This window comes from Chrysoperla carnea, chromosome 1 (assembly GCF_905475395.1).
Source record: "Chrysoperla carnea chromosome 1, inChrCarn1.1, whole genome shotgun sequence".
NCBI lineage: Eukaryota > Metazoa > Arthropoda > Insecta > Neuroptera > Chrysopidae > Chrysoperla > Chrysoperla carnea.
In genome coordinates, this window is record NC_058337.1 from 57,979,131 (window position 1) to 57,991,715 (window position 12,585).

The 12,585-nt window shown below is 27.3% G+C and overlaps 1 protein-coding gene across 1 annotated transcript in view; it reads right to left on the reverse strand.

Moving 5' to 3' along the window:
• Positions 1-4,056: 4,056 nt before the first annotated feature.
• LOC123304397 (mothers against decapentaplegic homolog 6) overlaps positions 4,057-12,585 on the reverse strand; it is a 111,786-nt gene continuing 103,257 nt past the window's right edge. Inside the window, exons 4-5 of the mRNA XM_044886356.1 lie at positions 5,022-5,228; positions 4,057-4,455 (exon numbers count right to left, since the gene is read on the reverse strand). Of these exons, the coding sequence (XP_044742291.1) occupies positions 4,127-4,455; positions 5,022-5,228 (536 nt within the window). The 3' untranslated portion in view covers positions 4,057-4,126. The remainder of the gene's footprint in view (positions 4,456-5,021; positions 5,229-12,585) is intronic.

Below are 12,585 nucleotides of genomic sequence, written 5' to 3' on the forward strand. Positions count from 1 at the left end.
GAAAATTATTTATTAAAGCTAGAATTTTTAAATAGAAAAATAGAATATTTTTAGATTACTTTAAATAATTAAAATTATACTAGTAAGTTCTTGGTGAAATACAAGTCATCAAAATTAAAATATAAAATAGCCCAAAAATAATTCATAACATTAAGCTACATTAATTAAATTTTAGATTATATTTTACATTCGAATTGTAATCCGATTATTTTATCTTTTTTTTCTAACAAATACTGCAAAAAACATAATTTTTTAACCCCCGAACCAAAAAAATGTCAATCTTATAAGTTTGACCGCTATGTGTGCCTGTCTGTCTGTGGCATCGCAGCGCCTAAACGGATAATCCGATTTGGATTTTTTTTTCATTTGAAAAGTAATTTAATGAGGAGTGTTCTTAGCTATGTTTCAAGTGCGAGCTAGAGAGTAGATCTAGAATAGATTTTCTTGAAACTAAGCTAAGAACACTGTCTATAAAATCACTTTTCAAACAAAAATCAAAAATCGGTACCCGGAACAACTAAAAAATAGTCGATGATTCTAGAAATCGGTTCAGTTTGGAGAAGGCTCAAAGGAAAAAGGTAATTTAATACAGAATGGTCTTAGATACATTTTAAGTTTGAGTTTAGAAATTTAACGAAAAATATTTTTGCATTTTATTAAATCATTCTGCTTAGTTAATGACAAAATTATGAAGTTTTGAACCACACAGTTCATCAAAAATGATTCGTAAGTTTTAAAACTTGACAATTCCACTGTTAATTAATTAGGTTTCCAACTAGATTATTTGCTTTTAAATCAGTCTTAAGTCTGTTCTAAAACATATTTGGGTAATTTCTTCTTCTTTTCTTTCTATCTTTTAAAGAATACATCCGGCAAACTCTTTAATATTTACTCTAATTAAACAATTGTTTATACGTGTTTCAGTAAATAATGTCAAGAATTTCACCAAAACCCTTTTTTTTAGTACACAATTTCATAAAAAATTACTTATACAATAATTAAATAAAATTTTTTCTTCAATTATGGTATAAAAAATAATTACGCCTCATTTTTTTTTTTTTTAATTAATTGGTTAAATATGGCACAATTTTTAGACTAATATTTTTAAATTTATTTATTTATCTAAAAAAATAACTTTTTATGAAATATTTAATAAATAAAAAAAAAAATTTGCAAAAATTAAAAACAAAATATATTGCACGGTCGATATTGAAGCAAGCGTATTGGTATTTACTTTCATGGATAAAAAGAAATGGATTGTAAAAACTGAATGCCATTATTGTCAGTAGTATCGATCATCATTTTGTCTCTTATTCCGAGAAAGACGATAAAATTATGATCGATTTTACCAATTGAGGCACTGATTTTTGGTGTTGAATGGATAAAGACATAATAAAACGGAGACTAGAAGAGTTTGAAGTGATACCCAAGTGGAACAAAAACAGATTACATATAATAATAATTGGTTATCAATTCAATTCATTTTAGACTCCATTTTTTTATTCATCCCTACTTTTTTGTAACATGACGGCTAGTTTATCATCGAAAAAAATCTTCATCTTTCTAATTTATGTCGGTCTTTTATTTCTTTCTGACATGCTTAATCTATTTTCATAGATTTATGAACTGAACCATACAAATTTTTCAAATGGTATTTACTGAGAGATTTTCGGATAAATTTTTTTCCAAGTAATATTATTGCTTATTTTTTGGTATGAGTCTTAAGTAATTGTTTTCTTTTTAATATAAATTGTTAATAATTATTCTGCTCATATTCAGTTATTGCTTAATTTTATAAAAACTATTAGGATATTTAATTTTAAGCAGAACAATTGTCGTTTGTTTTATTATAAAAGGCACTTTGAATGGACAACATCAAAAATTTCTTGTTCTTGACTAAAAGTGTTCAAAATGTTCTTGACTAAAAGTGGTTTTTTTTTTTCATTATTTTAATTATTTTAAATCCATTTAAAATTAAAAAAAAAATACAACAAATCAGTCTTAAATTTGCGATTCACATCAATATTATTAAAAAATTGTGCTTGCTAAACTGACAAAATAATTTGTAAGAAGTTAATTTACATCAATCTTAAGCATTCGAATGTGTGATTCCTAGATTTTTATCTTTATTACTGAATTTCTCCATTAATAGAGATGTTGGACACAAATTAGGAATCCACACGTACGAAGTCTTTTTGATTTTAATTTGTCCCATTTATTCGTTTGAGACTCCCTTAACATTTTTTAATTTTAAATAGACACTCAAAATTACTTTTCAAATTCGATAATAATAAAAGTAACAAAAATAATGATCGATAATAAAGTTTCCTTTTATTAATATTAATTGTATTTTCCACAATTAATAAAATAAGCACAAGAAAAAAGAAAATAGATTTTATGTAAGTGTGTAAATGTTTGTGTGATGTAAAAATTAATTTCCATAAATTTTTTACGTATCTCTCAGTAAAGGATCCAAAAAATATGTCCTTTTTTTACAAAAAATACAAAAAAATTAAAAATAATTTAGATAAATTAATATAAATAATAAAATATTTAATTAATTACATTTTTCTTCATTTGTTTTTCGTTGTGGTATCACACTATTTTTATATTCTAAACCTAGATTGTTAATAATGACTAAAAAAAGGATCATCCTGGAATTTAACCATCTAGGTTTAACATACTGTTGCATGGTATGTACAAGCACTGGATTTTAGACGAGAAAGCCACAAAAGAAAACTTAAAAGCTTAGAACGGATTTAATTTACAGCCAATTATTAATTCGCTCCTTCTTCGTTTTCTTTCGAGATTGTTGCCAATATCCAATACTTGTCCACGCAGAGTAGCCTTCGTGTGTACAATACATTCTCCAAAAAATTAATTTACCTCATTAAAATTTACATGATTTTCGATTTTTTAATTTATTTCTTTAACTTCAGATATTACCACAATAGTAAGTATAATAATAATTTGTTATAACGTCCCTATTTTTTTATAAAACAGTACAACTTTTATTTGCATCTTTTTGTTTTTAAATTAAATTTTTTTGTTTTGAATAAATTTTTTCGTTATATTTATTCCTTTTTTTTTTGTAAATTATTATTTTTTCGTATAATTTTAAACTGAAAAATGGTAATTAACAATTTTATTTTCCTGGCGAGTGATATATTTTTAAATAAAATTTGTTTTTTTTATTTTACAAAAATTATCTTCGAAACATTTTTACCATTTTTCTAGTTTATTGAAATTGACGTATTTCTTTAAGTTCAATTAATAAAACTAAAAAAAATTGCGTCCAAGTTTAATAATTGGCCTAAAAGTTTCTTTTTATCTTAACAAATTTTTCTTTTTGAAAAATCTAAATTTAATTTTTGTTAGATTTTTAAGTCAACAATTTACATGATAGTAAGAAGTTATGTGGGAGCTTAAAATATATTCTCGATATTTAAAATTTTTTTAAATGTATACTTTCGTGTAAGCCGCGTTTAATTTTAATCAAAAAAGGTCATTTAACAACGATGTTTTTTAATATTTCTCTACCAATTCAATGCAAAATATCAACAAAAATGAATTTAACGATATAAATTAGGAGTGAAGATGACGACAACTGTAAAAATACATTTAAAATAATTAAACGAAACTTTTTGATCAAAAATTAAATTTGGGTCCAACTTTTTGTGCGTCAGACCATTATTAATTGATATACATAAGCTCGCAGACTTTATTTCAACTACATCATTGTTATTCACTAGGTCATTTTCTTACAATGTTGACCGTGCCATTTTTTTCCCAAAATTTGGAAATTTTTGGTTTGTACTTACGACATGGAATTTTTTATTTCATACAATGGCAAACAACACTCTGCACAATTACAAAAATTTGAGGACGGAAACAGAAAAATAAATTTCTTGTGTACTGCCCTTTTTTATAATAAAAAAAAAAAAAAAAACAAAGAGAAAATTCATTGCTTTCTCGATTTTTTATAAAAATATTTTCTTTTTCGATCACTTTTATTTAAATTTCCCTCAAAAAAACTAAATATATTATCTCAAGAGGCATCACTGAATTTTTTATAAAAGTTTTTAAGTTTTTGCACTAAAGTTTCCTTTATTTCCTTAAAGAATTATCACCTACACGGTGCAAGTAATACTTCCAACCAACAGGGGCATGCAGTAACTTCTGGTCGTGAATAATTTGGACCCCAACCTTTTGCAAAACTAATTCGTACAGAATTTCGATCAACTGGACCATCGGTGAAATTGGTAAAATTCCATCCAAAATTTCCTGCCGCTGCTTTACTATAGTCAAAAATGCATAATGAGTAACCGGATCCCACTCGATACACTGTTACTGAATGTGGTTCAATTTCTTCTAAGGTAGGAGAATTTACAAATATTGGCGAGTCAGATCGATTATACACCCAAACACCATCCATTTCTTGTGACAAAGTTACACCTAAAATACAAAAAAATTACATTAGTACTCAGATTTCCAATTTCGGTCAATGTTATCTTTTTTGCCAGGTAGATTTTGGATAAAAAGCTTGATTTTTTTTATTTAATAAGGTTAAATTAAAGTTGAAATCTTATAATTTAAAACAAAAAAAATCCACTGTGTCGAGGATATATGAGCACGGAAGTGATGTCATTACTTGACAATATAAGACGAAAAGTAAGAATACAATTTTTCAATATCTAGAGTAATTTTCAAAACATCGAAAATTGAAAATTTTGTTTAATTATTTCGCTTTCGATATTTCAAAAACCAAGGCAGATATCAAAATTTTATTCTTATATTTCGTCTACATTCATGAAGTTATTACAAAATCCATCAAATTTGCAAATAAGGTACAAATAATTTCAATCCTGAGTCTAAAATTGCCTTGGTGCTTATACTACCTTAAGGATTTAGTTCATTAAAATGTATTTTATTTGTCTTATTTGAGGAGCAAATACTAAAAATTTAACCCAAAAGAGATTTTTGTAGATTGATAAAAGAAACAAAATAATTTAGATACATACCTAATCCTATTTTGGCGCGAGTTCGTTTCACTGATTCTGGGGGACTAAAACTATGTTGTGCAAGGGTACTAAGACATAATCCATCGCCATGTGGTTGGGCACTGAACACGTTCACGGCAGGTACTTCAACAGGGAACAATCGACCTACACGTTGCGTTAATTCCCAATATGCTAATTTGCACCACACTCGTGAATTCATTTCTGGGTCTGTAAAGAGAAAAGATAAATAAATTAAAATAAATTCATAGTTATAATAACTTGGAAGAAATTAATAAGAAAGTTTTTCGATTTGTTTTAGATAGGAATAAATAAATTATTAGAAACAAAAATCGATAGGTAAGACAAAAACAAATGTTCGTAAAATTATATTAAGTTCTGTCAAAAAATGGTAATTGCTAGTTTTAAGAGACTGTGATCTCGAAATCATAGTGTTTCATAGTTAAGATCTTAGCACCACAGTGGCGAAAAGTAATATAGTTAATAAAACGCCTGTTATTATTCTGTGAATGTGATTCTTGTCAAGTTAATATTTTTTGTCACATTAAATTATTTTAAGAATTTAATCCTTGATAAGACAGAGTTTGTTGTCAAATTAAATTATTCTCGGAAGGCGATTTTTGTCAAGGAAGTATCAAAAATTTGCTCATATTAGTTATTATTTTAAACGCTCGAAAGATAGAGTGAATCTGGATAGGGAAACCCTATCTTTATTTATTTTATCCATTTTAAGCATTTCTTTGTATTATATATTTATAATGGATTTTTGTCCAGTACCGCCTCAATCGATACAAACAAAGTAATGATATATTTGTCATTACATGGGTAAACGTGACTTACAGAAGTCCTCCGGACTCCTAACTTAAAATACGAGTAAGAAAGTGAAAACCTAACCAGTGACAACCTAAAATACGAGTAAGACAAAAAGACAACATTTTTTTTCTACCTATCTCATTAATATTACCATTAGAGAAACTGAGATAGGTATACAAGTGGTATACCCGTCTCACTTCCTTTTCTATGAGTAATGCGGACTTGGATAAAGAGACACAGAATTAAGTTTATGACACACAATAAAGTTATAACAATGGCGACTTCGACTTAAAATAACTCGCCTATGCCTGATTTATACAAAGTGTCTTTGTTAATGACTATTACTCTCATAGATCTAAAAAACAACTTAGTGGTGAAATTCATAATTCAGTAATAAAATCGAGTTAGGTTAGGCGAGGTAAAGTAAGTTTTTCTGACTAAATTTAAATGAATTGTAATATTAGATTATAATTTATGCAGAAAAGATAGTTGTTAATTGAAGTGAGAAGACGAAGGCAGAAGCAAAGCAACAGAAAAGATTTTATACAGATGATAATAATAATATTGATAGGATGGATGGTAAGCGAACGAACGAACAAGCAGAAATAACATTACACAGTTCAGTTTCATTTTATATTCTTAAATTCTTAGAAATTCATTCATGTTTTATTTTATAAAACTTGTTATTATTATTATTATTTTACTTTAATTTGAGTAAATGTGTGTGCGTATGTATGTATATCTGTGTGTGTTTAAAAACTTCTTTCTCATCGAATTCATGAAAAATTCTCTGTATAATTAGTTAATGGTGGCAATGTAAATCCGAAAATCCATTTCCGAACTAGTCAATTTCAAATAAGTGGTTCTTGAAAAATTGAAACTATCTTAAATTGTTTTAGAATTTATAAAATAACAGCACTACTTAATACAATCTCTATGGAGTGATGATTTTCTTAGCCGAGTTGAAGAAAGCTAATTTCCGTAAATACCCTGTGTTTGAATCAATATTCAACAAAAGAGGTAACCTCAAGTAGGTAAATAAATATAAGATGAAATCAAGAAATAAGAATATGTTATAATTCTGGAAACATAAGGCTTATCGGTGGAGATGGTGGTTCAGAATTTGTCTTAGAATAAGTTTTTCAAATAGCACCGAGTGAGATCGAGTATTACATGTTTTGCCCATTTATTATCTCAGTGTGTGTAATTGACATAGCACTAATTTTGAAAAATACTGTATCGACCAGCGCGTGATATATCTGTTTGCAAGAGCCCGTGGACACGCTCCGATTCATCCATGATTCAATAATGAGTACCAATTAAAAAATATTAACTAGAAGGACTTGTTTTTATTGCTTAAAACTATTCTTCATTCACCCTGTCCCGAATTTAAAACCTGACAAAACTAACTGGAAACCAATTTTTTGTGCATTTGCAAAACACATTTGTTTTAGGTACGTAGAGGTGAATAACTTTGTATGCGATTATAAAATTTTGGAACCAAGACTATTAAGAATTGGGTTGTTCAAGAAAAATTTTTTTTGACAAAAATGAAAAAATGATAAATAAGTTTTATGACAAAACTGTTTTTATTTGTTCATGATAATTTTCATGAAAACGACCGACAAAAAAAATGTTAGTGAGAGATCGTGTAACGTCATAATGTTAATTAATAATTGTAATTGTATACAGTGTTTAATATTCAATTAACATTATTACGTCACAACGATGCCAATCATTTTTTTTGTCGGGCGTTTTCGTTTCTCTTTCGAAAAGTTTAAAACTGTCTGTAACTTTAAAATTATCATGAAAAAATAAAAACAGTTTTGTTATAAAACTCATTTGCAATCTTTCCATTTTTGTCAACAACAAAAATTTTTTTTAACAACCTATTAATAAATTTACTTTCTTATAATTGATATATTGTCAAGACAAAATAAAATTGAACGGATTTCAAGTTCTTTGCCACCAATCACATTATCTATAAAATCATCATATTTATCACTATTTATTATAAACTTAGATGTTGTTTTCTGTTACTTTTTTTTATAACTATTTCCGATACGAATATTATATGTTTAAAAAAACACAAACCACACCGTATATAAATTAAATAAATCACTAGCAATCTTAATGGATAACATAATCATTTCTTCTGATCTGATCTCATCCCATCAAAAATTTATTCACAACTGCTTGTTTGCAATCAACTAATCAAAATTCTATAACAATTAATTGTCAATCTTATAAATAATTAATTTGAATAATAAATATTTTATGATATCCGTTAGAACTTTTGTTAGAAAATAATTTTAGTATTTTTTTATCAATTTTATTAATAAGTGTTTATTGAATTGTTTAAGACGTGTATCTTAAAAGTTTCGAAAAAATTTTGAGCCTCAATTAAGGTTAAGTAAGATTGAAGATGGCTCGCTTAGTTGACAGAATGAAATTAAACTTCACGTAACTCAGTTCATGTTATTATATTTCTGTAATGGCAGAAATTTTATAATTAATGTTTTTCATTTTTATGCGAGAGTGAGAATAATACTTAAAATCACAAAATAAAACTAAAACTGATTGACTCAAACTTACACCGATAATACAAAAAATTTTCCTAAAATAACAATGCTTGGTTTGATTTTTTGATTTTGAAGTTAGTCAGTTAACCCGAATAGAATGTTAGACTTCGTACTCACCACACCGGTTATCAAAATTACATGAATGTTTCCAAATAAAACTTTTTGATTTGAAAATAAAGATTTGTTTAAATCATGGAACATTTTAAACCTAATTAAAAGTTCTTAAATATAATTTTATCAACAAAATGTTTGATTCTGATTAAGTAACATTTGTCTATGTAACCTACGTTCTTGTTGTAGTTAATTGTAACATATGTCATTTATAAACTGTATATGTAATACCTACACAAATTTAAAAGAAAACAAATTCTCTTAGAAATTTTATCAAAGAATCATATTACTTTCATGTAAAACATTTTTAAATACTAAAATATATTTAGAACAAATCGCTGAATAAAAATTAGAGGCTGAAAAATTGTTAAAAATCAGAGGGTTATTTCACGCACACAGTAAAAGCATTTAAAATTGATTCCCTATTAAAATTGTCTTCCTGTGTCATTTTTTTACGTTCGTATGCCTGCGAAATTTGCACAACGAGTGCGTAGCACGAGTTTGACTCTCGCAGATGTACGTTAATAATGTGTTATCACACGTATATCGTACAAAACTTTATCTACGCCTCTAAAATGTGAAAATAAACGTTTTTATTATTTAAAATTTGTCATTGCTTATTGAGAAAAGTAGAGAACTAAAAAAGTTACTGTTCGTTGTGTACGTTGTCATGGTAGGGGCAATATAATCGATGCCAAGGCTTCCATTGAAAATTTTGGCGATAGAGGAGGCTGTTATGTCTAATTTGCAGTTCTTTACATGTTAATCTTATAATAAAAGTCAAATTAAAATTATTGAAAAACACAAATTAATTAAACTTAATGCATTAAAAATTGTGAAAATAAGAAATCAAATTGCACAAATATTATTTTTCAAATGTAAATTATCATAATTATCTATTTAAATTTGTAAGACAATAATATTAAATTTTCAATGTAAGTCATAAATGCAATCCATACAATCAATCATGCATACAATTCTATAACTAAAGTAGTATATCGTTACCATGGATACGCCTCCTATAAAACTCACGCACGGTGCGAATAGTAACTGAATTCATTACCGCCCTAGTGCGAGAACGAATTCATTATCACACTAGGGCGGTAATGAACTATTTTTCCCACGCAAATTGAGTGAGAAAAATACTTTTTTACTCACGGGCGACGATAAAATACGCTTTTGTGTAAGCAAAAGATTCTTAACTTAAGTTTTGTGTGAAGAATTGCTTTTAAAATATGCTCTTGAGTAAACAAATGTTCCTAAACTGCAAAAGTAAAAGTGTTTGAGTCAATGTTGCATCATAACTGTGTTCACTAAAACTATTTCGTTTTTCTATGAAATAAGTTACTAATTAGACCAAGACCAAATGACCAAGTTCTTTTCTGTTAACTTGACGTAGCTTACTTAGTATTTTCGGGTAATGTATGCCAATTTCTTTTTTTTATTTAAATAACATGAAGGTAAAATAATCGGACGCATCCAACATTCTCACATTTACTATTAGAGGTAAGTAATAGAGGTACCTAACAAAATGGCCTAGTCATTGAGCATACACATACATATGTGTGTAATACAGGTAATATATTTTAATAATGGCGCCGATATTAGAATGTCTAGCCATCAAACTAACAAATAATATAATGAAACAGACATACACTACATTGTACATTGTATGTCATAATTATAAGTGAGATCACCATATACAATTATTATACAAAATATATAAGTTTATCTTTGTTTAGTTTATATAAAATATAAGTTTTTTTTTTATTAGGTTCATATATACTACAATTTATTATACACGCTATGTTTTTAATACTGGCGCCGTAATGTTAGATGAGCGTCGAGCATGCATCATACTATTACAGCTAGTTGCTAGTATACTAGTGGTTACTAGTTTAGTTAGCATGGTCGATGACGTCATTTTACTATAATATATAACATATTATGTGGAACAACCCCCTCAATATATATATATATATATATATACGAATTGGATAAAAACAACACTTTTATAATTGTTTCGAAAGTCATCGAAAAATTGATGTTATTAACCTATATATGGTGTTATGTATTTCCTATGTATAGTCGCTTCACTCGTGTAAAGATAACCATAAATTGCAGGAGTACATCGCATTTTGCGGTGTATTAGTTCACAAAATTTTTAAGGGCACGGTGCATTAATTTTTCTATTAGAATTCTGATTGTGTATTTCTTAAACTTGTGTTGGATTTCTTAAACTTATCTACGTGTGGATTTTTATACGTTCATTAATACTTTGAGCTAGGACTATTTGCAAACTCATTAAATCTTTTTGATTTTAAACACGACTAACTTTTTTCTATCAATCGTAGCGTGTACTTTGACATAAATCGGTCTGAAGATAAAACGCAGTCCAACGACACCGAAATCATCAAATTTTAATGAATAGAACGCAAAATATACACAAAAACGCAAAAAAGTCATTTTTCAGGATGGCGGTGAAAGGGTTTATTTTGGGATACAAAAAATCAGATTTAAGGTCTCCAAACAACCTCCTATTGAATGAATGAATAAAAAAATCAAGTGTCACAAACTTTTGGGTCACGCCTCTTTGATCCCTGATTTTTGTAAATGCACTGTACTGAAACTACTTTTCGCAATTTCGGCTGACGCATGCGCAAGGTAAACGAAAGCGGATAACCACCATTAATTTTTAATTTGATAAATATTTGTAAGATTTTTATAAAAATTTCAACTTAATTACAAATAAGTTATTGAAAAACCGCCAGAATCAAACTTAGCCGTAGCACCATTAAAACTAGCCACGACTATCTCTGCACTAGAATCATTTTAAATTAAATTCATAAGTTTAGGAAGATGAAGATATCTAGATTTACAGCCAACTGGAAAACCCAATATAAGTTTGATTCTCTCATTTTTGCAGGAAAATAGTTTTAACTGAGAATTCAATCAATCTTAATTTAAAATTTGAAAGAGTATCGAAACAGATTTTTTAAATATCCGTCGATTTTTAAAATGAAATGAAATTACTTTGTTTGCTGAATAAAAGAGGCACTTTCAGTTAACTTAAAGTTTCGAACTCTTTTATTTATCACTATCCTTAAAACAATTATTTTCTTCCAAATCGAAAACTAAGCAGAAAAACTCTAAGATTGTTATCACTTTCGTTATCCCTGATACGCCTTACAACCGGTTTAGCGTGGAAAAGTTACAGCGTACAAAAGTGTCATATAATTTTTTTTTTAAATTAGACAAAAAGCATTTCACCTTTTCACCATTTTCACCTTTGCATTTCTATTTTGTGACCTCATATGGCACCTCCATTAAAGGTTAATAAATTCTAGTAAGCAAATAAAAAAAATCGTAATTTATTGATTTTAAACATTTACTATGACATCATAAATAAAATATTTATGCAATTTTCTGCAATTTCTTTCGGTTAATAATAATTATTATTCATAAAATATGACATCAGTTACTATCGTTTTTATAAATTAGTAAATAAAATTATTTCAAAACGCATTTTTTAAAATCATTTTCAAAATCAACAATGTTGGTTGGATTCGATTATTTTATAATAAACGGTGTTTTTTTTTCTGCTTCAATTTAAATCATACAATAATGAAAATGATGGATTGAGATATTTAAAGGACCGTAAGGCATTTTATAAGCTAGATATTATTATAGTATGTGATATGAGTAAATTGATATACGTAATAGGTATATACTGCTGCCTGCCACACAGTATGCAATGTAAAGAGGTACTTGTTGATAAATATCTGATTGGATATAGTCATTAAAACACAAAATGCAAGTTTAAAAAAAATTCTATTTAACATATTTTGTATTTTATTCAAATAAACTCATAGACTTATAAAATAATATAGCCGAATGATGAAATGTCTAAGCTACTATTACGCTCAATCAGCTGTCTAATGTTTATAAAATTATATGCGCTTGGTGAAGTAAATCATTTTTTTCGGATTTATTTCATTTGTAATCAAATAACGGCTTTTTGTCAAAATTTTTGGCACCATAGACACAAAATAACAAACATT